General features: G+C 43.7%; 1 protein-coding gene across 1 annotated transcript; it reads right to left on the bottom strand.

Moving 5' to 3' along the window:
• Positions 1-24,423, bottom strand: VPS26B (vacuolar protein sorting 26 homolog B (S. pombe)). The gene is made up of 6 exons (XM_006871007.1): positions 24,201-24,423; positions 11,368-11,524; positions 6,326-6,490; positions 2,522-2,697; positions 700-842; positions 1-281 (listed from the first exon to the last, which is right to left on the bottom strand). The coding sequence occupies exons 1-6, from the start codon at positions 24,421-24,423 to the stop codon at positions 135-137; spliced, it is 1,011 nt and encodes a 336-aa protein (XP_006871069.1). The 3' UTR covers positions 1-134.
• Positions 24,424-25,871: the final 1,448 nt, after the last annotated feature.

Below are 25,871 nucleotides of genomic sequence, written 5' to 3'. Positions count from 1 at the left end.
AAAAACATGATTTTTTTCGATTGCAAGTAACACATCAGCTGAGCAGCACACCCTCCTTCCCCACCCTCTACCCGCTGGTATTTGGTAGATGGGGATGCTGGAGTAGAGGCCCAGCTGCACTTGGCCCTGGGGCCTCACTGCCTGCTGTTGTTGTCACACAGCTGGCTGGGGGTCCGCACTTCACCCAGGGAGGCTGTGCCCTCGAAGCGTTGTGACGCGATGGCTGCCTGGTGAGACATGCTCTTCCGCACAATGTCACCCTTCCGCCACAACACCACTTCCTGCAGAATTGGGAGGGATGGGTAACACAACACTGTAAGAGAAGTCGGGGGCTAGGGGAGAAGGGTTTCTCAGATGCCCATAACTTTCTCCAGGGGAATCTTAGGCAACAACCTCTGCTTCTTTCTCACAAAGGACAACTTGTACCTTTCTGACCTGGTGCTCCTGATGGTCGAGCAGAAAGGGTGGGGCAACTGCTGGCTTAGGCCCAAGAAACAGAGTAGGTATCAGGAGGGAACTCTTGTTCTTTCTATGGGTATCTGGGGGGCCTGACATTCACAGTCCATGGCAAAATAACAAGTGCCACAGAAGCCTACAAGCTCGCTCCCAATATTGTCCTGTGGGGTCTTTCAGCCACAGGAAGGATGCTCTTCCTGGTGTTTTCTAGGGTATACAGGGCCTGAGGTGTCCCAGCCTCACCTGCTGTTTGAAGTAGCGCCGTTCTTCCTCATCAATCAGCACCAAGTTGAGGTAATAGCGCACTGAGAATTTTTTGTTGATGTCCCGCATGGTGGGGGTGAGCTCGTAACCTGCCAAGAAGAGCCGGATTGGGATGGACTCGCCTGTCAGGACAAAGCAAGAGTTAGAGCAGGGCAGAGGGGCCCCCTCAACCTTATGCCAAGGTGCTTTCTGAATGCAGCAAGGAGTGCCCACTGAGCATAGCACAGGAAACTATAGCAAACGTTTCTGCTGCCCAGTGGTTGCTGAAGCAGAAATGTGATTTTCCAATGCCACTCCAGTTATTACTGGCTCTTTCTAAATGTCCTTTTACCATTCCAACACACAGACTAATAAATATGAGTAATGGCAAAAACACAGAGATTGTTGAGCATTTTTTAATTACATGCAATGTGTCTAGTTACTGGGTTTTCAAGAGGCAATTGTCAAAACCCAGCTTATACCATGTCGACTTGCAATTTCACTGCCGATCCTCTACCTCTAATTAGCATGTTGTTCTTGTCATGTGTCATCAAGTTAGTTCTGACTCAAAGCAACCCTGTATAGGGTTTCCGAGGAGCGGCTGGTGAATTTGAACTGGCGACCTTGTGATTCAAACCAACCTTGCTGCCTAGTGCATTATTCCATAGTTCCACACCAAGATTCCTAATTAGCATAGTCCCCGTACCCCCAATACAATGGATTGGTATGGTGGTACAGTGGTCTGGAAAGCAGAAAATCCTTTGTGGCCCCAGTTATTCACTAACCTGTTACATGACTTTTGAATAAACCTGCTCTTTTCTCTGGATCTTAATTTTCTCATTTGGAAAGCTGTGGAATTAGACTGTAAAATAGTTTAGGTTCCTTCCAGATCTAACATTGTGCCCTTCCTACTATCAGAGGAACACAAGTAGGCCAGTAATTCCACTGAGAAGGCCAAACCTTCTAAGTATTCAAAAGCTAAATATAAATGATTTTTAAATGATCAGTTATCACTGTCCCATTTAATTTCTACAGAAAAAATGACAGTTGACTATATTTGCACAGCTCAGTTCCAGCGCCCCAGTTTCTCCAGTGTTGCAAGCTGCTCAAACTATGAAACATGCCTCCTTCCACATGAGACAGACTGAGAATAAAGGGAACAGAACGTTGGAAGGAGCAAGCACTCCAAAATGAAGAGAGATATTCTTCTTCATCTGTTGCTGCAGACCCAATGGAGAACAAATGTTTGCTACTCACACATAACACATAGTTTTCACCTCTACTTGTCTCGGCTATAATGTTAGCTCCATTAGGGGAGGGAACTGTTTCTAAGTCCTGAGGTTCTTTTCAGTACCTAGTATACAGAGTATACAGTAGTGGGCATTTGAACTTAAAGAGAATGAATTGTTTTATCAGAGCTTATTATTACCTGACAAAAACGAAGCTGAAACATTAATTTCTGGGTCTGCAAAGAATATCAGAATGTTAAAAGGGGAAAAAATAGCAAAATGCTCAAACTGTCTGCTAAAGCAGTACTTTGCAATCATCAAAATGTTTTTAAATAGGCATAAGTCTTGAAGTAAAATCTCTGTTCAAAGAGAGCTGTTCTGGTGGAGATAGGTCAGGCCCTGACACTCCAAAGACTCAGCCTTTCCTCCACTCCATTTTCTTCTGCACTGGGATCCACAATGCACCAGTAAAGAATTACAGGCTAACACTTTAACACTATCATTCCCCAGGTCCCTCCAAAGTTCTGTGAAAGACTTGGGTGAACAGGAGTGGGGAATAGGCTTTCTACTCAGCAGTGGAGCCAGGAGCTCACCTCTCACAGGTGCCCCATCCATGATCTCATACTTGGCGATGGTGTCATTCTCATGGTAAACATTGGGGCCCGTCCCAGTGGTCTCCCGCTTGATGATGTCAATCTCCATGTGCTTGATCTTGATTCGCACAAGTAGGAAGTATATCTTCCCCACAATGACATCTTTCAAGTGGTATCTGGGAAAGAAAAAGTAAAGAAACCAAAAGGTTTGTTCAGGGGATGATTCTCAGCACCTACATGCTGTTTTGGTTTTAGTAGTGTATTGCCATGTGTGTTGTCTAAAGTTGCAGTACAAACCCACCCACCTTTCTGCTAGCATTGTTGTGTTTGTTAGCAGGGATTTCCCAACATATTCTTTTTTTCCCCCCAAGTAGATTCTTTGTTGTTGTTTTTGTTAAGTGCTGTTGAGTTCATTCTGACTCACAGCAACCCTATATAGGGTTTAAGAGGCTTTAAATCTTCGAGAGAGCAGAAAGCCTCATCTTTCTCCAGAATATATTCTTTACCTGATTCAAATTAACTTCTCTTCTCTATCCTTCCATCCTTTCCAACTTTTCCCTGAAACTGACTTTCCCTTCAGGAGGGCTCATGTTTAGTCATGTAATCTGCCTTCTCAAGAGGTTATTGCCTTTTATATTTGTGCTTGTTTTTTTACATATTCCTCTATACTGAGAGACTAGGTTCCTTTCTTCTCTAATCTCCACAGAATGTCTTTTAGGACCTAGATGACTTGCAGCAGACGTGACCTGTTTACTTGAGCCTAAAGAAGCACAGGCAAGGGCAATAAGTAAATCAAAGGTAAATGAGTTACACTATCCATCACTGTTTGCTCTCTGAGCTCTGCTCAGTAATGCTTCTGTCCTGTGAGGAATTCAGTCATGTTGCATAACCTTTTCTGATGCTTTGAAATTTTATCTTTGGGTCAGCCAGTAAGATTGACAGTCTACATAGGTTAATGCGCTGGACTGCAAGGTCAGTTTGAAATGCAAGGATGGCTGTTCGAGCTCACCAACCACTCCCTGGGAACCCTATACAGAGTTGCTGTGGGTTGGAACCAACTCGACAGCAATTACCAACAACAAGAAACAACACACGCGGTAGAAAAATAACAGAATCTTTAAGCCTGAAGCCTGCAATCACAGGACATGAATATTGGCAGGGACTTTAGAATTTAACTTCCTTATACCAGACATGAAGAAAAGGCAGTTTAAAAGAATAAATAATGTGAAACAGGACTTGAAAAGTGAGCCCAGGTTTCTAATTCCCAGGACTGTGGTTTCCCACTTTTTAAACCACCTTCTGTTTATAATCTAATTGGGAATCCAACAATCTAACTGTAGATATGGAGTAAATGACTTAAGAGCATATATTAAAGCAACTTCTCCACAAGAGAAAGGTGAGGCAGTTTCCTTCTGTAAGATGTACAGTCTTGGAAACCCTATGGGGCAGTTCTATCTCGTCCTATGATCGGATCACTATGAGTTGGAATTGACTTTACGATTAGGTTCAATTCTTGGTTAGGATACTTACAGCATTTCGGAAGAAATGCTTAAGAGATTATAGACCCTGGGTGTCTTCAAACTTAAATAAGTTAAACTTTGCTTCATTGTTGTTGTTAAGTGTCATGGAGTCAGTTCTGACTCATAGCAACCCTGTATAGGGTTTCCAAGGAGAAGCTGGTGAACCGCTGACATTGCAGTGCAGTGCATTTGCTTTACTTTAATGAAATCTTAACAAAAGCATAAACATATACACCATAGATAAAAGAGCTGCTCTCTCATTCTCGCCCTGCTCTCCTTCACACTTTCTGTTGTTTCTCCTGTGTTTTGAGCTCATAAACCTGGCCCAAGCCCTTCAATATTCAGATGAGAAATTCAAAGTATGAAAAATATTAGTGCCTTCTAAACTTAACTCAACCCTTTAGTGATAGAATGAGGCAATAACTCTAGTCCTGTGCTCTTCCTATTCCATCACAGAAATCCCTTTCACTCTGTGTAGTCTGTTCTTCCAGGGCAGGACCAGAGTCTGAAAGTACGCAGTCCCTGACTTGCACAGAATGAGCTTGTTTGTACGTTACATAGAGACACTTAGGTGGCTTTTAGGAACCATGGTAACCCAAAGGTTTAAGCTCTCCACTGCTAAATGAAAGGTCAGGGGTTCAAACCTAAAATGAACTGGTGATCTGCTCCCATATAATGACAGCCTAACAAAGCCTGTGGGTCAGTTCTGTCCTATCTCCTAGGGTCACTGTGAGTTGGAATTGACTCAGTGGCACACAACTAAGTACCTTTTACTTACCAAATGTGATATTCTTTACATTGTTATTGTTGTGTGCCATCGAGTTGGTTCCGATTCACAGTGACCCTTTATAGGGTTCCATGAAATGGCTGGTAGGTTTGAACTGCTAACTTTGTAGCTGAGAAAAGCAGTGGAGGGACCCAGTGGTGGGGGTGGAGGTGGGGAGTGGGGTTCTGGGTTATAGCAGACATTTTATTGGGGTCTCACTTGGCTTTAGGTCAGGTGGCAGGGGAAAGAATACACTTTTCCTACACGTCTAAGTATGTTCCTTGTTTATAAGAAATTTGTTCCCAGTGACTTCAAAGGGTAACTATCTGCCTCAACTTCCACCACCTGGAGTTTTGTGGCTCAATTTCCACTTCCTGCATGCTGGGTTTGAAGTGGTACCGTAAGCGTAGCACAGACTCTAGTTACAAAAGTGTGTGTGTGTTTTTATAGCTCCCTGAGATCAGAAAGCCCCTTTCACTTGAGAATATTTGATTTTTTATATTTCTAGTAATGCATTATATTCAAAAGGAGTCCTGGTGGTACAGTCTTTAAGTGATCAGCTGCTAAGTGAAAGGTTGACAGTTTGAACATACTAGTCACTCTTCAGGAGGAAGAGGTGGCAGTGCGCTTTGGTAAAGATTTACAGCCTTGAAAACTGTATGGGGCAGTTCTACTCTGTCAGACAGGACTGCTATACAATGCCATCGAGTCAGAACTGACTTAATGGTATTGGGTTTTGGTTTGGTATTAAATTTAAAAGAACGATGCAGTTAAAAATATTTTAAATATTCTAATCAGTAGTGTAGTGGTTACGAATTGGGCTGCGAACCTTAAGGTCAGTGGTTCGAAACTCCCAGCTGCTCCGCGGGAGAAAATGAGGCTTTCTACTCCTGTAAAGATTTACACCCTCGGAAACCCTGTACAGGGTCGCTGTGGGTCGCAACCGACTCGACGGCACTTAACAACAACAACAACAACAATATAGAACATAATTTAAAAACATACAGGGCTTCCCAGCTTGCTGGTTAAAATACCGTTCTTTTAAGACTTGTTACAAAACATCAGGTGATCCTAGCAACAACTCATTTTAGTGCAAGGAAGGAGCAACAGGCCACAGCCGGCGTCTGGTTTCGTCAGTTTGTTTAAAGACATAGTGTACGTAGGAAACAGATGATAAGCAACAGGACTGGTATCTGACATTATTCTCATCAACAGAAGGAAATAGCTGCACCTAGAATCCATAACAAATGCCCTTTCCACGTTTAGCTTACTTGGAAAGATATGATACAATGTTTACCTTCTTTATCTAACATTGCTAAATTTAACTAAAATGTTTTTATTTCCTGATCAATCTATCTGTAGCCAGCCTTGCACACATACTTACCACGATTTCTGTGGTCTACCCACTACATGCCACTTTGAGTTAGCCTGGTTATGGGCCTTCATCAATTTGTACTCTCAGTTTTAGTTTAAACTCCCTACATAATTATCCCACACTCTGGGGCCCAGGACACTTACTTGGATTTATTGTATTCAAATTCAATGTGTAGGCAGTCCTCAATCCCAACTTCCATCTTGATGGAGGAGTTCAGTTCCGGATATGTGCTGAGTGTGTGAACGACAATGTCCATCTCCTTGACTACATCATTGAGGCGGCGGCTGATGGTGGCTCGAAGGAAATACCTGTAGGAGGCCAACCACCATGAATGATGCTGCCCAGGTATATACACAAAAATGGGGCTTCGAGTCTGGTATCCTTTTGAGAACTTACCTCTATGGGTCCAGTTCCCAGAAGAAAGGCACACATGCACTTATACAGAGAATTTTGTGATTATAATTCCAAGTTAATTCAAAGACTATTTCCCCAAATTCCTTATTGGAGCCTCTGACTCTGGGTTAAGAACCTTGCTCTATGAGACTGATACCTTGGCTCTGTACTTCAAAGCATGTCATTCATATGTCTTCCAGGGCACTTATAGGTTTGATTATGTGTTTAAGTACAGGTTTTTTTCTAACCAACTCCTAGGTCTTTGGGTGCAGAGATCTGTTGTGTTCTCAGATTTGTATACCTATTTATTTTTAAATTATATAATCAAAAAGCACTTTAAAAGCCCCTTAACTTTTAACTAAAAGAGATGTACTGTGCTAGGCATAAGATGAAAAAGATGTAGTCTCTTGGGAAGCTCACAGAGCATTAAAGGAGATGAGTAAATAAACAGAAAAAAAAAAAGAACACATGGAGAGTGCTAATTGAGATAAAGAAATCAAGTGATGAAGGTAGGGAGAAAAAGGTATTTCTGGAAAAGCAACAGAGATATGAAAGGACCTGTCTTGCTCGAGTAACAAAATCTGGCAGAATCTAGGGTACGTGGGGAGGAGGCTGCTGTGGTTGCAGACAAGCTAATAGGAGACACCCATGGTCCTTGAAGGTTTTGTATGCTAACACTAGTCTCTATGGCCAGCCATTTTATTGTTGCCTCCTCAGGATCTCCGTCTCTGAGAACTAACTGGATGCAAATGCCAAACCAGGGAGAAAGCACCTCATTAATTACTTTTCTTCTAAATGACACCTGGTTAATCCCCACACACATCAAACATTACAGGAGAGTTATAAAAACAAGCTACTCAATCACCTGCAAGGTTAGGCTCTCACACTATGCCCTGGGGGTGCTAACTGCTCCTGAATAATCCTTTTATTTATCTTCCCAATGTCCCTGTCACACCTCTTCCAAGTCCTTTTTCTCAGTGCTCAGTCTTTTAAGCCTGCCCTTTCTCTCTTGGTGGAAGACCTTGGTATATACCAAGGAGATGCAAGCCATTCCAGTCATGATGCATGTGACCTTCCTTCTTTGTGGGCACACCTAGAGCCTACAAATGTCTGTATCCTCACTTACCTTTCCTTCTTCTAACAGTACTTCTCTTTTTTCAAGAACATTAGAAACACCTGGGGGCTTAAAAACCCATAAAAAACCCTGGTACCCAAGCACACTTGACATTTAATTGTCTAGAGAAGTGCTCAGGAATGATTTTTTTTTTTTTTTTTTTACATTTCCTAAGTGATTTTATGGTACAAGCCTTGTTGAAAATCAGTTTTCTACACCTTGAGCTTCAAAAATTCCCAAGTTTATCTACATACTTAATCTCCTGCTAAAGATTTCTTCTTTTGGGCTTATAAAAGGTCAAGAACTCACAACCTCCCAAATACTCTTGGGACCACTGCACTCTGGGGCTATCATACTTTCTCAGTTTTCTTTCAGAGACAGCTGTCTCAAGAGATTATCTTCTAACTGCTTCATCGTTCTCATTATTGCTATTTATTCTTGACCCCTGACTTCTGATCCCCACCCAACAGAAACTGCTCCCTAATACATGGCCTCCTAGCAACCAAGCCCGTATTAGCTTTTTCCTTGGTGCTTATTCTGTATTAGACACAAAACCCTTCCTTCCTCTTCAAAGCATCTACCCCTCACTCCCCCAAGAGGATAGTACCCCGATTCTGTTCCTCCACCTCCCGCCTACTTTGGGGAACCAGTAGGTCCTGGCACTTCTCTCCCTGGTTCTCCCTAATTCTCAAAATCTTTTGGACAGGCACATTATCTAAGTGTCCCCTTGGGCCAGAGCTCCAGGCAGGCTTATGTTTAAACTATCTGATAAATTTCTCACCTCTGTATTTTGCCAGTGTTTCAAATTCACTTCTAGAACTGGATAGGTCATCTCATCTACAAATCATCTCTTCCTCTTGACAGCCCTCAGTATTCATCTCCACTACCTCAAACCTGGTAGCGTAGTGGTTACGAATCGGGCTGCGAACCTTAAGGTCAGCGGTTCGAAACTACCAGCCGCTCCGCGGGAGAAAGATGAGGCTTTCTACTCCCGTAAAGATTTACACCCTCGGAAACCCTATACAGGGTCGCTATGGGTCGGAACCGACTCGATGGCACACAACAACAACAACAACAACCTCAAACCTTCAGTCAGCAGAGATTACTAATTTTCTCACTTTCTGCTTACTCCTGTTGTATTCAACAAAGTAAGCCCCTTAAGGCTTCATAATAGCATTCTAAATTGTCTCCCATCCCCAACTGCTACAAATAGACTCTAAATTAATCTTCCAAAAGAACTACCCTGCCTAAAAACAAAGGGAAAAAAAATCCCACACCATTTTCTCATTCTGCTAAGAGATAAAATACAAACACTTAATCTGGAATTTACATTCTCTAAATTTACTGATGTGGCAATGTAGGTTAATGCACTACTCTGCAAGGTTGGTCTGAACCACAAAGTCGTTAGTTCAAGCTCACCAGCCACTCATAAGAAACTCCATGCAGGGTCATTATGAGTTGGAATGACTCCACAGCACTAAAAACAACAAACTGAGTCCATGTCTTTTTGGAGTTATGGTGTAGTACTGTGGGTTGAACCACTGACCTTGCAGTTGAAACTGCAAAGTTATTTTCAACTGCAAGGTCAGTGGTTCAAGCTTACTAGCCACTCCTTGGAAACCCTATACAGGGTTGCTATGGGTCAGAACCGACTCAAAAGTACTTAACAAAAAACATTTTTCTGAGAGTCCTGGTATGGCGGTGTAGAATAAGCACTAGTTTGGAAATCGCAATGTTGGTAGTTCACATACACCAGTCACTCTTGTAAACTCTATACAGGGTCGCTGTGAGTTGGAACCAACTCAATGGCATACAACAACAAACTTCCTTAACTAATTTTCTGTTCTTTACTTCCTTCTCTCAATATGAATCTTAAGTTGTGGCTGTTAAGTGCCATCAAGTCGGTTCCGACTCATAACAACCCAGTATAGGGTTTCTAAGGAGCTCTAGGTAGCGCAGTGGTTATGAATCAGGCTGATAATCTCAAGGTCAGCAGTTCAAACTACCATCTGTTCTGTAGGAGCAAGATGAGGCTTTCTGCTCCCATGAAGATTTACAGCCTCAGAAACCCTATGCAGGGTTGCTATGAGTGAGAAGCAACTCCATGGCACATAACCACCATCAACCACAGGGTTTCTGGGGTGTGGCTGTGGGCTTTAATCACTGACCTTTGGTTAGCAGTCCAGTGCTTATCTTACAGCTCCAAACCAGGACTCCTATTATTAAGTACCATCAAGCTGGTTCCAAGTCATATCGACCCTCCATAGGGTTTCAGAGGAGCAGCTGATGGGTTTGAATCTCTGACCAGGACTCTATAGTCTTCATCAAATTTGGACAGTAACAGTTTTGTCTCTGACATAAAAATATTCTAGATAAATCTACTGCAAAAAAATCTAATTAAATAATAAACCCCATAACAAGCTCACTGTTGCTGCCTTCTCTAAATACTGTCTCTAGTGGGAGTAATCTCACTGCAGATATTTAAAAAGATCTCCCTGCAAAATTTACACAGAAGAGCCCATAAAATCTGTTCTGATGGAAGAGGGGAGACCAAAGAGAAAGAAAAGTGTTGCATGGTCTTTAGGCCATCCTAAACCCAGGTCTTCAGGTGGTGAAAATGAGCTGATTTCATGAGAAGGAATTAAGGTGAGAACAGGTATCCAAGGTATAGGAGGTCTGCTTCATTCCAGTGATGTCATATCACCTTGGGGCTAGACCTAAGACAGTCACAGATACTCTGGATTTATTTATTTATTTTTCAACCCAGAAGTACTGGGATCAGATTCTATCCTTAGAATTTATCACAATAGAACAATACAAATAACCACAGATACTTGTAATAATGTGCTTGTTAATTTTCAGAGAACTTATTAAACTATACTATGCTTTATTTTTTCTATCATCTCAGAGAGAAGGAAAAAATTTAACTAGAATTAGGATCCAAATCTATTACCCATTTTCCAGTGAGAAAGGTTATAGAGTTACAGAGCATCAAAAAACTGCTCAAGATCATGTTGCTAACTGTGGGGCTGAGTAGGACTGAGGGGCAGCATCTCTTGACACCCATCCAATGATGGGCTATGAAGAGCCAACGGTGAAGTTTTCAGAAATCTGTCACCTGCTGTTAAACACAGCTATTACTTAACATCACTCTATATAGACTAACAAATGAGATATATGAACAGCAGGGTAACATATACTCAAAGTCATCACTTCCTCATCTCCTGCTTCCATAAAGCTCAAAGCTTTGGAAACCTTAGGTAGTTGTACTCTATCCTTATGGATGCTATGAGCTGGAATCAACTTGACAGCAACAGGTTTAGTCCTCATGCTCCGGACAGGGGTGCGGGGGGAGGGGGTCACTATGTCTGGTGCAGCCGCATGATGGTAACAATGCAGTATCACGGGGTGCCACTGTGCGTTTCATTCAAGATCTTGTGTTCTGTGGTGTCACGTTGGCAGCTTGAAATTGGACATGATGGGAAATACTTTGAGCCAGGGTTTTTCACTGCCAGATAGCCTGTCATTAAACATGTATCAGCCTAGCAATGCTCTCAACTCTGGTACTTCTACCTGCTGATCCAACACCCATATAAAGACTTCCCCAAAATGAGAACAGGTCCTTATCCACATGGGCAGTTTCTGGGGCAAGTGGTAGAAGAGGTGAATTTTACTTACCGTAGCTTCACATTTTGCCCTGTGTAGGATTCATACGGCTTCTCCACGTGGGTGAATTCAAAGTCAAAGGCTTGTGATTGGGTGATCTCTCCTGGCCGGGCCAGGTCCTTCACCAAGGACACAAACTCATGGTGGTTCCCTCGGTCATAGTAGAGTTCTGGAGAGAGAGCATGTCACTGTACTCTATGAGGCCCTGAGCCACATGGGTCAGTGAGTGTGGGCTAAGTTGAAACCTTTCTTCTGAAAGACCTCCACCACCCCAGTGTCTTTTCAGTCCACTAAAGGTAGGGACCTCCCTTCAAAAACAGGTCCTTTCTAGCCTTGTTTTTTGACTCCCTCTCTTTTAACGAACGACCCCCAGTCTTTCACTGTTTTCTCCATATGCTTGTCTCCCCACCACCCTCCTTCTCACACACCGCTCTGTTTTATTCCATCATGAAAAACAGGGATATGGCGGGAACCTATAAGGAGGTTGGGTGATGAAAACAGTTTGTGCACAAGAAACAGTATCTACACAAGAAAGGCTTGGTGATCTGCTTCTGTAAAGACTGTTGTTGAGCGCCAGAGTCAGTTCAGACAGACTCATAGAGACCCTCTATTAAGGGTTCCCAAAGGCTTTAAATTTTTTGGGGAACCAAAAGTCTCATCTTTCTCTCTTGGGGCGGCTGATGGGCTTGAACCGCTGACGTTGTGGTTGACAGTCCAGTGCTTACTGTCTGGAGCTACCGCACTCCCATCTGTAAAGAGTACAGTCAGGAAAATACTCTGGAGCTGTTCTCTCTAACACACGGGGCTGTCATAAGTAGGGGGAACTTGTTGGCAGCTGGAGCTGTAGGATAAGCACTGGACCTCAAGGTGGGTTTGAACCACAAGGTCGGTGGCTCAGAAACCCTATACCAGGTTGCTGTGAGTTGGAACCAATTCGATGGCACTTAACAACAACAACAATGGGGAACCAATATCTAAAACATCACATTTCTTTAAAAAACAACAAAAAACCTTAATCTTGGAAAGGAACCTTGGTGGCACAGGGGCTGAAGTGCTCAGCAATCAATTCAAAGATTGGTGGTTTGAATTCACCAGTTTCCACGGGACAAAGATGGAGCAGCCTGTTTCTGGAGAAACATAGCCTTAGCAACCCGGTGGTGCAGTTCTACTCTGTTGTGTTGTTGTTAAGTGCCATCGAGTCCGTTACAATTCCTAACAATGCTGTATAGGGTTTCTGAGGAGCAGCTGGTGGGTTTGAACTCTGACCCTGTGGTTTGAAGTCCAGTGCTGATGCTACAGTGTCACATTAGAGTCCACTCTGTTGTACAGGGTGGCTAGTAGTTGGAATTGACTTACCAACAGTGCATTTTCTTTTTTTTTTTTTTGGGGGGGGTGCTTTTGAAAGCATAGTTAATTGTTTAATCCTATCAGTCTTAGGATATGAGGTATCTTATTGTTGTTGTTAAGTGTTATTGAGTCAGTTCCTACTCATGGCGATTCTATATAGGATTCCCGAGGAATGGCTGGTGGGTTTGAACCACTGACCTAGTGGTTAGCAGTCCAGTGCTTATCCTACAGGGCCACAGCAGGACTCCTAGACTTACCTGGAGGGCTTGTTATGACAGAGAGAGTGTTGGGTCTACCTACGCCCAGTGTTTTTGATTCAGTAGGTGGGGCCTGAGGATTTCCAGTTCTAACAGGTTCCCTAGGGATGCTGATCTGCTAGAGAACCATACTTTGAGAAGCATTAACTGCATCTTCTTCTGGAAATGGCTCTGGTATTTTTCTTTGCATTTAAAATTTTTAATTTTGTTTTTGAGAATAAACAGAGCAAAACATAACATATACCATTTCTACTTGTACAATTCAGTGATATTAATTACTTTTGCCAAGGAGGAATACTCCTTTTCTGAGTTGTTCCTTCCCCATTAATATAAACTCACTGTCCCCAAAGGTTCTATTGACTCTTTCAAGTTGCTGTTACCATTTTATTTTATATAGATAGTTCTTGAAAGAGCATAATGCTCAAGGTAGACTTAAAAAAAAAAAAAAAATTAAGCTAAACTACTGTTTGGATTTGAGAAGACTTCAGGGCTATTTTTGGTTTAAGTTTTAGATTATTTTAGGGCAATAGTTTCAGGAGTTCATCCAGCCCCCTTGGCTCCAGAAAGTCTGGAGTCCATGAGAATTTGAAATTCTGTTCTCCATTTCCCCCGCTTTGATCAAGAATATACTTTGATAGTATCTGTGATCAAAATGTTCAGTAATGGTAACTAGGCACTATTCAGTTCTTCTGGTCTCCTGGCAAAGAAGGCAGTTGTTCATGGAGGCAACTAACTACACATGAAGTATCCTCCTCCTATTCTTGACTCTTCTTCCTGTGTTGCTCCAGGTAAAGAGAAACCAACTGAATAGAGACCAATTGTTGTGCCTTGACTTTTAAGACTCCAGGTACTATGCAAGAAATAGGAAGTACAACAGACACACTAAGAATACTACTAAGTCAATTAACTGGGTTGTTTCATGAAACCGTAACTCTAAACCTCCAACCAAGACACCAAGTCCTGTGAGGTTTTTGGTTGTTATGTACAGCAGTTACTTTTCACTTTTGGTTTGGTTGATGTAAATATATTACACAACTTTGGCGAGTTCAGTGTTTTACATGTGTAAAACTTACTGACAGCAATTATAATACTTGGCTCTGCAGTCTTTCCTTTAAGCAATGTAAGGTTTCCAACACTGTTAACTCTTCGTCCCCTCTCCCTTATGTCCCTGGCAAACACGAATCAACTTTTGGTCTATTATTTGCCTTTTCTTGTCTTCTTCTAAGGCACCCTATGTGGGTGAGGCTGGAACCTTTCTTCTGAAAGACCTTTCCCAGTGCCTTTTCAGGTATGGGACCTCCCTTCAAGCCTTGTTTTTGGACTCCTCTTTTAAAGAAACCCCAGTCTTTTCACTGTTTTCTCCATATACTTGTCTGTAGGATAAGCACTGGACAGTTAACTACAGGGTTGGCAGTTCAAATCCACCAGCTGCTCTGCAGAGAAATTAAGACTTTTTGTTCCTGAAAACGTTTATAGCCTCAGAAACTCTAAACAAGGTCACTAGGAGTTGGAATTGACTTGATGGCACAGGGTTTCGTCTTTTTATATAAGTGAGGCCATACAGTATTTGTCCTCCAGTAACCGATGTATTTCATTCAGCATAATTTCTTTAAGCTCCATTCATGTTACAGCATAAAGACTTGTTCTATTGACTGAGTAGTATTGGTATTTTATTCTAAGTTCATACACCCATTTATCCTATATTATTTTATATGTTTGCATGCTGCTACTTAAATAGTATGTTTTACTTATACACAAGGTCTTTTTCACCTTGAGCTGGATGCCCCTTATAGATCACACCTCTATCCTGGTTTCCTGGCATCAATCCTAGCTAGTGCCTGGCTCTGCAGTAGTGGACACTTATTATTGATATGACTGCACATGCCCCTTACAATTCTTGCTAACGCATTCAGGTTTTTCTGGGTTAAAACTGTGCTGGGCTGCAACCTGCAGGAGGGAAGCTCAACTGGGAATGCAGTGAAGGCAAAGCAGCTGCTACTGGGGAAAGTGTTCAGGTCTACAGAGAGGAGTCTCCAAAACAACAGTTATTTGGCTGTTTCTTGCTGTCTCTGGGGCACAGGGTAGATCTCTCTCAGGAACACCTGAGCCTGAAGGGTGGTGGTTGTGTTGCAGAAGGTGGACTGGCTCTAGGGTCCACTCCTGACTGCATGAGGTCTGAGGCCCAAGGAGCAGCACATCCTTCTACATTGGGCCCAGGACATCAGACCTCTTGGTTCCCCAAAGCCAGTACCATGTCCCAAGGTGCACCTGCATGGTGGGTGGAACCACCCTCAGGAGACCAGGCCTTTGTTCATCCAGGAGCTAGCTGGTCCTGGCATACCTGTTCCCCAGATACAGTGGCACTCTGAGGCAGAATGGACTCCGCCAGTCATGTGGATAATCAAACTAGCAAATGCTGCTCCTGTGTGAATCTTTTTTTTTTTTCTTTCTTTCTTCTTTTTTTTGGCCTTTTCCCACAATACAGTTTTTAAAATTTTTAAGTTTTTATTGTGAATTGAGTGACCGTTTACATGGGAGAACATCGGTTTTATACTCATTGTTTCATTGCAATGGTTACAATCTCCTTCATGCATCATCATTCAACAGTATTTGCTTCTATTCCCTCTGTTTTGTTTGTGTTTTTTGGGGGGATGGACTCCATGGCTCATAAGCAACTCCTGTGTGAATTTAAAAATATTCTAAAAACACAGTCTGTGGCAGATTCTCTGATGTAGTCACACTTTGACTTACATTATATTACAAATGATTACTTCCTCTTACAAAAACTAAATGGTTTCAGAAGTAGCAGGCAACATTCTGGGTAGTGAAAACCAACAAAGCAGCTACGTGAGAGATGACAGTACCAAACCAGGGGAGCAGGTAGGGTAGGGGATGGCAAGTAACCCCTTGTAAGTTTTAAAATCCAGCAACTGTGTCCCCAGTAAAAATAAACACAAGTACGTATAGCCCTCGTGATGAGGACTCCTCCATGGATTTCTGCTGATCTGTCCCAGGTGAGCCAGGGCAGAAGGTACTGGCTGTCCATGGGAATGACTCCAGGGGATAGACGTAGGCAGAGCAATGGCCCAGAATTCATAAATGATAAGTGGGAAATCTCAGAGTCAAGAGAAAGAAGAAGTGGGTGCAAAAATAGGCAAATCTGTTCAAAGCCCAAGGAAATATGAGAAATAAACACAACGGAGAAGGATCAGAAAGTATTCAAAGAACACAAAGGCCATCTGTCTGCTCATAGAAACCTCTAGCAATAGCTAGGATCTGCTGCCGACCCTTGGGGGACCTGGCCTGTGGCAGGGAGGTCCTATCTGTATTGTGACAGCCTCCCCCACCCCCATGCACTTTCTCTTAGGTGTGTGTGTATATATATATATACAGGCTTCAAAAAAAATCTGTGGTCAAATGGAATGAAAAGATAGTGGAATTTTCCCACGAACTCTCCCCTCCCCATATTTGTATCACCTCCTCCATCAGACACATGGATGAGTGGTAAGCGTGTGGTTTATGTGGGCTTGATTTGGCCTTTTAAATTATAAGCCATTTGCAAACAAAGTATTGCAAAGGGGTAGATATAGCAGACATACTTTGCTATTTACCAAAAAGTATGGGTTCTTGCTCACATATTTTAAAACAGAAAATAGAAGACTGTTCTGTATAGCATGAAGTTTGGCTCCTAAGAAGACTGAAATGGGCTCTATTCTGTCCCAAATATGCAGCTACAAATCATCTACAGGTCTGCCCAGTGGCCAGAGACCTCAGAGAGCAGGTGTGCCCAGTGGCCAGAGACCTCAGAGAGCAGGTGTTTTGGAGTGGAAGTAGGAAGTGACAGTTGTTAAGGTACCTTCCCTGTCTCCAGCTTCCTTCTCAGTCTAATAGGAGGAAATAACTTTTGTACTCAGGATGTTTCCATGGTGAAACTGCTACCAACAGCTAAGGGCTCTGCCCTTAGGAAGGAAAGCAAGCTTTGCACCACGGGATTGTTCCATTAAAGACACTCTGATGTGTGCTGCCAAGAGCCAGGGCTATGGTCAGTCCTGGCTTCACGTCTGTCAGTCAGTAAAGCAAAAGCCCCTCTAAGGAGCTGCTTCTTCATCCTGATTTCCACAGCCACTTTTTAAGGACTGGAAAACCAGTCAAAATCCTTGCTTGCCCTATACTCCTCAACGTCTGGGACTGGGGGCAATCTACTGGACCACCTCACACAGCTCTCAGTCCCTGTCAACAGCTCATGAAGAAGTCTAGATCCAATCCACTTTCTCCCATGTACCTTTAATTTAATACATCAAGGGTAAGTGTGGTAAGTCTCGGGAGGTTTTAAAAGCACAGACTTGATTGGTGCTAATGGGTTTAGGCACATTCACTATCACTACTTTTAAAAGTTAAAAAAAGAAATCCAAATAACACCTATTTGGCTTTGGGGCACAGGGGTGTCCATGTTTGCCATCTTCTACATGTAGATATGATCTTAGTTCATTTAACTCGTTAGCCTCAAAGGTGGCCTAGCTCTGTCTGACATCCTTCATTAATGTTCTACAAATGATACCAGCTGAGTAGTCTCTCCTTCTAAGTCTTACAGTACTTCCCATGGGACCCCTTACAACATTCATCAGGAGGGCAGTGGTAGCTCAGTGGTGGAATTCTTATCTTCCTTGTACGAGACCTGGGTTTGAGTTCCACCCAATGAATCTTATATGTCACTACCGGGCTGGTGGCTCACAATTGTCTGAGCCTGTTGTTCATGGATCACCATGAGTTTGGGAATGACTCCACAGCAATTAACAGCAATTAACAAATAATTGGAGTTTAGGCCTTTCTAGCCATGGCCCTAACAGGGGAGATAACCTCTCTATACATTTGGTGGCATTGCTTGAACACAGAACAAGCTATTGGGTAAAGTATACCAGGTGTAGGGAAAGGAGCTCTGGTAGCATAGTAGTTACAAGTCGGGCTGCTAACCTCAAGGTCAGCAGTTTGAAACTACCAGCCATTCCATGGGAGAAAAATGAAGCTTTCTGTTCCTGTAAAGATTTACAGCCTCAGAAACCTTATGCAGGGTCGCTTTGGATCAGAAGCCACTCCAAGGCAGACAACCACCATCAGGTGTAGGGAGGATTCTGATGGGGCTTAACAACTTGCCAAGAATAACAGAAAAATATGTATGACTTCAGTGAGTAAGATCTCTCAAGGGCCATGTTTAAACCACATTATCCATCAATCATGTAAACGAACCATAGGATGAAAGACATCACAGGTCTCACACTCCTTATTTTTTTTACATACAGGGAGAAATCAGTCTCAACTTGGCTTAGGAGAGTATAGTGGAAGAAAGAAGCAAAAACAGGTGGATTTGATGTTTAGATTTAACACCTCCTTATCATAGTTCCCTCAGTGACGCTGTTTTCAAGGGAGGGTGTTGCAGAGGGGGGCCATTTGAGCTTGCAATGGACTCCAGTGAGGACTCCCCTTGCCTATCAACTACCTCCTTTACATGCACAAGCAGGAAGCCAGCCTCTTAGCTGTGACCAACAAAACACATCTGTGCTCTCCCTTCCTGTCATTCAAATAGCTAGCTCTTATTTATCTAGGCAGACAAGAGAAAAATCCAGACCATAGCTTCAAAAATTCTTAAATCTGACCAGCTTATCCAGTTAACAAATGGTTACTGACTACCTACCATGCGTGAGATACTGAGATTAGGGATAGGGAGAAGACAATGATGGCTTTCAGGAGCTTGGGGTTTAGTGAGGGAGACAGACAAGTCAAAATAACCCAAAACATCATGGCCTTTTCATGACTAACTTTTAAAGAGGCATCAGCAAGGCCTCTGGAAGAATAGTGGAGGCATTGCTCGAGTCTGCCTGGGAGGCCAGGAAAGGCGTCCTGATGGGTGTGATATACCCTGCAGAAAGCTGAGTATATACAAAGGAGAGATACCAAGATTCTAAAAGGAACATGATATTTTTTAGGAAGCTACAAGTCGGAACAACAACAACAACAACAAAAGATAGTGACAGGGAACAGGTGAATGGCTAGCGAAAGACAAGGCTGGAAAGGTGGGCAGGTGTCAGCACAGGAAAACTTGGATGCTCAGTTTACTTTTTCCTTTTCATCAGCAGGGAAACGAGAAAAATACAGAGGGGACTGACCATAGATAGAACTGCCTTCTCAAGAGTTCACCCTGATATAAGATGGACTGAAAGATGAGGAAAACAAAGGCAGGGCGACCAGTTAGGAGGTTGTTACAAATGTAAATAATAAAGGCAGTGGCATTGAGAAAGGAGAGGAAAAAGCCCAATTAAAAACGTATTGTAATTGTTGCTGGTGTTAAGTGCCGTCAAGTCGGTTCCAACCCATAGTAACCCTGTATAAGGTTTAGAGAGGAACAAAACTTAAAGCCAATTGGAGATGGAAGAGGAAGAGTAAAGAGCCTAAGATGATCCCTCCAGGTGACATCAGCCTAAATGGAGAAACTAGGAGAAGCAGGACTGAGGATGGAGTGAGTGGAAGGAATAGATATGGGGCTTTCTATTTTGCATATGACTCTGTGGTACCTGTGGGGCATGTACATGTCCAGCAGACAGCCAGAAACAGAGGTGTGAAACTTAAAAGAGACTTCAGGTCATGACAAAGAAAGAGTCTGAAAGTCATCAGAATACAGGAAGACACTGAAGTCACGGGTGAAGATGGTAAATTCACAGAGTGAGAGGAGGAAGGAACAGGAGTTAAACCTCTTCCTGCCTCCTTCACAAACCAAGAGTTAGACTGAGCCTTTGCTGAGTAAGATCTGACCCACTGTGAGGAACTGGGTCTACAGTAATCCAATACAATAATTAACACACTCTCTGCATGGTATTGACTGAGAGTTTTTCCTTATTGACTTTTACTTGGGTTATCTGCATTCCTGAGGAAGACAGAGGGCACGTCAAAAAGTTTGTGGCAAAATTCTGTGATGTTTTAATTTAATGTTTCCATCAATTTTTTGAAGCCCTCTTTTATTCCTAGGTAAGAACAACAGACCAAAGGAGAGAGTAACCTGGAGCAAATATCTAGTTCACTCAGGCATGCCTCAGAAGACAGGCCTGGAAAACTACTGCTGAACGGTGACAGCCTTGACAATCCTATAGAGCAGTTCTACTCTGCACATTGGGGCTGTCATGAGTCAGCATTGACTTCATGGCAACTAACAACAAGAAACCCCTGAAAAACTTCTTGATGCAACAAGTTTAGCAAGGAAAGAGAAAACGACCGTCATTATTATCTTAACTTCCTTTTATTGAGTACTTTCTATGTGTGACAAGCACTGCACTTCATACATACTATTACTAATCTGACAACATCCTAGCCAAGTTGGTATTATTATAAATTGTGGCTTATATGATGTAAGTAATTCCACTAGTGAATACACAGTTGGGACAAATACAGTTTTATCAGAAGGAAAAAGAAATTAATCTTAAGGATAAAATGACAAGACTTCATTTTCAAGCTGGAAAATTCTTGCCCACTTCACTTTTAGTGAAGTCCATGGAGTCCTAGTATAGCCCTGTAGGATAAACACTGGACTGTGAACCACAAGGTTGGTGTTCACACCCAACAGCTGTCCTTGGAAACCCTACATAAGGTCACTATTTGGAATTGACTACATGCTGGAAAGAAGGAAGGAAACCCAAAGATTATGTTTTACAATGGAATCAATGAGAAGAAATTAACTGGGAATAAAATGTGTTAGCAGCAACTTCATACATCATTCGTATAGTCAGACCTCAGAATTTTATTGAAGTTTTAGCAACTTCATACACAGTCAAAGAATGTAATGAAGCATAAAACCACATGACCACAATTTCAGCAAAGTTCCCTCTAAGCTTATTATTGTGCTTGATGTCAATTCAGCTATGATCTCTAGATGCAAATATTCCACACCAGGAGGACAGAAGACTAGGAGGCTAAGAAAAGTCATTGTGTGTTTCCAAACAGATTGGTATCTCTTTACTAGCAGTCAATCTATCTATTTTAGGAATGTAAATTCCTCTTGTGTGAGTTAAAAACTTAACTAGAAAGCCTATTCTAATGCTTTGTCCTTGATTGAACAATAAACATCCTAGAGCCAAATAAAGCAAAAGCATATTATATTAAGCATTATTTTGTATTATTCTATCACTAGTTGGAAATCCTATACAGGGTCATTATGAGTTGGAATCGATTAGATGACACTTAACAACTTCTTGTAAAGGGAGTGTGGTGGCTCCCTACAAGAGACATTGGATTGTGAACCACAAGGTTGGTGATTTAAGCTCGCTAGCTGCTCCAAGGGAAGAAAGAGGAGGCCTTCTGTAAACCCACAAAATTTAAAGCCTCGGAAGTCCTATACAGTATCACTATGAGTCGGAACAGACTTGATGGCCCTTAACAACAAGTCCCTTGTGATAGAGTCCTAGTGTGACACTGTTGGATAGGCACTGGACTGTTAACCAACCACAAGGTCAGCTGTTCAAATCCACAAGTCGCTTCTCAGAAACTCTATACAGGGTCACTATGAGTTGGAACTGACTCACCAGCACTTAACAAAACAACACTCCCTTGTGTGGAGTCCGTGGGTGATGTAAATGGTTAACACACTTGGCTGCTTACTGAAAGCTTGGCAGTTGGAGTTCACCCAGAGGCACCTTGGAAAAAAGGTCTAGGCAGCCCAGTTCTACTCTGACACACGTGGGTTTGCCATGAATTGGAAATAACTCAAAATCAACACAGAGCAACGTAAGAACTCAAAGAATAATCCCCCGAAATGCTCAACATTTTCACAATGTGATTCTATTAACTCTGCTTTACAGGTGCGAAAGCTCAGGCCTTGAATGGGGCCGGGCTCCCCGATAGCCACATGGTCAGCTCCGCTTAGAGTGTTAAGGGCTTTCAGTGGGAACATCCGAAGGTTCTATGGAAACTCAGCCGGGAGGATGTCTGGGGACTCAAGGAGTTATTAGGCCAGGCAGCCTCCTCAACTACTTGTCATTCAGACTAGATGAGGCCTTGACACCATTCTTCCTAGAGCAGGTAATTTTATCCTTTTTGAGGCGGGGATTTCTAGGTTCCCTTTCACATATCAGTGAGGAACCACCTGGTAATGATGGTATATGTACAAACTTGTCTGTCTATACTACCTTTACTGTAACCAAAGAATCCATGCATTAACTTTACTTTTTGAAAACATTAATTCTAAGTAGGCAAGGGTTCTGTATTTCAAATATCATGCTTAATAGTTAAAATGCTTTGGATTAATTCCATTTAGCCAGTGTTTGATCTGTTGTGCATAAGGTCGCTATGAGTTGGTACTGACTCGACAGTGCCTAAGAACAACAACAGTGTTCTTTACCAGGAACAAGTTGACCTACCATTGGAAAAGGACAATTGTGGTTGTCACCATGTGGAAACACCACTAGCATTGAGTAGGTGGAAGCCACAGATGCCATAAAAATCCTGCAACAACAGAGCAGTATGTGGCCCCAAAATGTTTAGTGCTGTTGAAAAACCCTGGCACTGATGTTGTGTGAGCCAGAAGTAGGAAAACAGAGAGTATGCAGTTCATTCTCCACCCACTTATCGAGCATAGTAAAAAACAAAACAAACCCCATACCCAAACCAGTTGCTGTTGAATTGATTCCAACTCCTGGTGATGCCATGTGTCCAGAGTACAATTGCTCCATAATGTTTCATGGCTGTAACCTTTAGGAGCAGGCAGCAGGCCTTTCCTCCAAGGTGCCTCTGGTTGGGTTCGAACTGTCAACCTTTTGGTTAGCCGAATGCTTAGCCATTTGTGCCCTTAAGGATTCCGGTACTGTGAAAGGTCTTTCAAATTCTAGCTTTAAAATAACAACCAAAAAAATGCCACAGGATCAGCTAGTCTTCAACCTGCTTTCATTTTCTTAATTCGCAGAGGTGAAATGTTTCAGGCTGACTACTGGACTGCAAAGCCAGGACATGGGACTCCTATTCTGGGGTTCTTCCTGTGTCTCAATGTCTCCTATAAAAGGGGGATAAGAAATTCTTTACTGAGCTCTCACGATCCAAGAGAGTATTTAGCAAACTATTCCAAGAAGGCATTAAAATACTACTATTATACATGTGTTGTTGTTGTTATGTGCCGTGGAGTCAGTTCCGACTCATAGTGACACTGTACAGGGTTTCTGAGGCTGTAAATCTTTACAGGAGCAGAAAGCCTCATCATTCTCTCACCGAACAGCTGGTAGTTTCGAACTGCTCACCTTGCGGCTTGCAGCCTGATTTGTAACCAGTTCGCTACCAGAGCTCCTTATATGTGGTGGAGGGAATAGGGTATGGGGTTCTCTACTGTAAATGTTCAAAGAGCTCTGGTAGTGTAGTGGCTATGAGTTGGGCTGCTAATCTCATGGTCAGCAGTATGAAACTACCAGCAGTTCTGCAAGAGGAACATGAGAGTTTCTGCTCCTGCAAAGATGTACAGCCTTGGAAACCCTTTACAAGGTTGCTATGAGTTGGAACTGACTCCACAGCACATAACCCCCACCACTGTAAGTGTTCAGTACATAGGATATTTTTTTGATTCTGCTCCAAGCCAATTTATTTTAGAAGAGGATTTTAATAAGAACAATATATAAGCAGTCTTTATTTCTTTGTCTTTAAGGAGAAAATCAACTAAAAACTAGCAATCTAATAAAGAAGTTTTAAAAAATGCAATCAATAAGAATGGGGCTGAAAATAACAGGTCTTTCTTGAAACGTGTAGATGAGACAAACAAGAAAAGAAGCCAAGAGAGGATTTGACAGGCAGTGTCTCCCATATCCACATCTAAAAGTAAAAAGGCCTGGGTAGAAGAGCAACTAAGTGGGCAGAGGGCTCTTTGAGTCTAGGTGTCCATATGGTGGTAACTTCAGCATTAGAAGGGTCTTCCCCCTTAACAGGCCCACCTGCAGCCAGAGTTGTGCTTAGCAGGATGTGGAAGAGACAACTTAGGTGCCCAAGAGGCAGGTGTCGACAGCGCAGGGGTACGGCGGGGGCGGACCCTCTCATCCTTAATCCTCCCCACCCAATCGCTGGGCGCTGTCAAATCTAGCAGGGAAGGCGGTCACGCAGGTAGTCACCATGAGCGGGAATTATAGCGGAGCCCAGTCCCCAGCATGCATCTGAGCCCCCAAGTCATCCCTCCAGCCCTATCTCGGTGCTTGGTCCACCTACTTTCTGCTCCCCGGGTGAACTCACCGATCTGCCCAATGAACTCAATCTTGATGCCCTGGTGCTCCAGCCGTTTGTTGGGATTCTTGAGTACGAGGCTCACCTTCCCGGACACCGTCTCCCCGTCATAGAAAAGAAAATACTTCTCCTTCTTGCCGTCCTCTGTCTTGTGTTCGGCCCGCTTCCTGCTCTCTGCATCGCTAAGCAGGATCTCCACCTCCACGCTCTGTCCAAAGCCGAAGAAGCTCATCGCACCGCCGGCTGGGTGGACTGGGGCTAGTGTCAGCAAGGCCCGCTTCTCCTGCTTTCCGGTGGGCGCTGCGTTAGGGGGGACCAGAGCACTCTGTACTGGCCCCGGCTTGGGCGGGCCGAACTGCAGCCCGGTTCTGTATACCCGACCGAGTTAGGACTCAGGCCAGTCGGGTGCACTGGGGTGGGCTGCGGTGTGTGAGGAGTGGCTATAGCAACCGAGGCTGGAGGCAGCGCCTGCAGAGGCGACCCCAAGGGCCGCCTGCCTCTGCAGCCCCGAGCAGCCGGCGGCCGCGTGCAGACGATTGTCCGCACAACGATGCTGGCCTCGCGGCGGGGTACCCCACACCCGGAGTGGAGCGGCAGTGCGGAGCCGGCAGGCGTCGCCGCTGCGCCCGCCGGGCGGGGCTAAGCGCCAGGCAACCAAGACTAGCTTCCCGGCTCCGGGGTGAGAGGCACACCGTCGAGCTCCAGCGGCTACGCGGCAAGGGAGGACAGCCCTGCGGACTAAGGGGCTCTCCGGCCACGGACGCTGGGTGCCCGCGCATGCGCAAGGCTCTGCTCAGGCGCGCCGGGCTGGAGAACGCGCCTTGCGCACGCGCAACAGGAGACTGAGGCTGGCCTCGCCCTTAGTCAACATGGTGATCGCAGCGTCCCTTTGGGAGAATCTGGGCCCACCTCTTACATGATGTAAAGGACTGCAGGTGCTTTCTGAGTTCCCGCGTTTGCTCGTTCCTTATTTTAATTCCATGTTGAACTGCCACCCATTCTGGGTATGTACAAAGTCTCTTGTCTAAAGGAGGTGAAGGTTGCCCTTTGACACGCAAGGTAATATAACTTGAGGGGGCAAAGGTAAAAATTTCTACAGGAAGTATCCGTTAGAATTCTTTTTAACGTCCCCTCACATTTAGGGAAAATAAGGCGATAAAATAAGCCCTGGACTGCAAACCGCAAAGGTTTGCAGTTCAAATCACCAGTGGCTCTGCTGGAGATGACGTCTGCTCCACAATGGGTTACATGTTGGGCTGCTAACCACAAGGTCAACAGTTAAAAAACACGGGTTGCTCCAGGGAGAAAGATAGGCTTTCTGCTCCCATAAAGATGTTCTTAAGTGCTGTCTAGTCCGTCCCTATCCTAGCGACCTGTGTAGGGTTTCCGAGGAGTGGCTGATGGGTTTGAATCGCCTACCTTGTAGTTAGCATTCAAGTGCTTATCCTACAGCACCACACAGCCTGGTTAATTGATACAGGGCTGCTAGGAGTCAGGGGAGTCCTGGTGTGGCGCTGTGGGCTAATGCATCAGACTGCAAAGTCATTTGAACTGCAAGGTCGGCGGTTCAAGTTCACCAGCTGCTCCTTAGAAACCCTGGAAAGGGTTGCTATGGATTGGAATAGACTCGATGGCATTTAACAACAATAATGAATCAGAACCCACTCATCAGTACACAGC

The sequence above is a fragment of the Chrysochloris asiatica genome, unplaced genomic scaffold, assembly GCF_000296735.1.
Source record: "Chrysochloris asiatica unplaced genomic scaffold, ChrAsi1.0 scaffold00158, whole genome shotgun sequence".
In the NCBI taxonomy this organism is placed as follows: domain Eukaryota; kingdom Metazoa; phylum Chordata; class Mammalia; order Afrosoricida; family Chrysochloridae; genus Chrysochloris; species Chrysochloris asiatica.
This window is presented reverse-complemented; position numbering and strand designations above follow the sequence as displayed.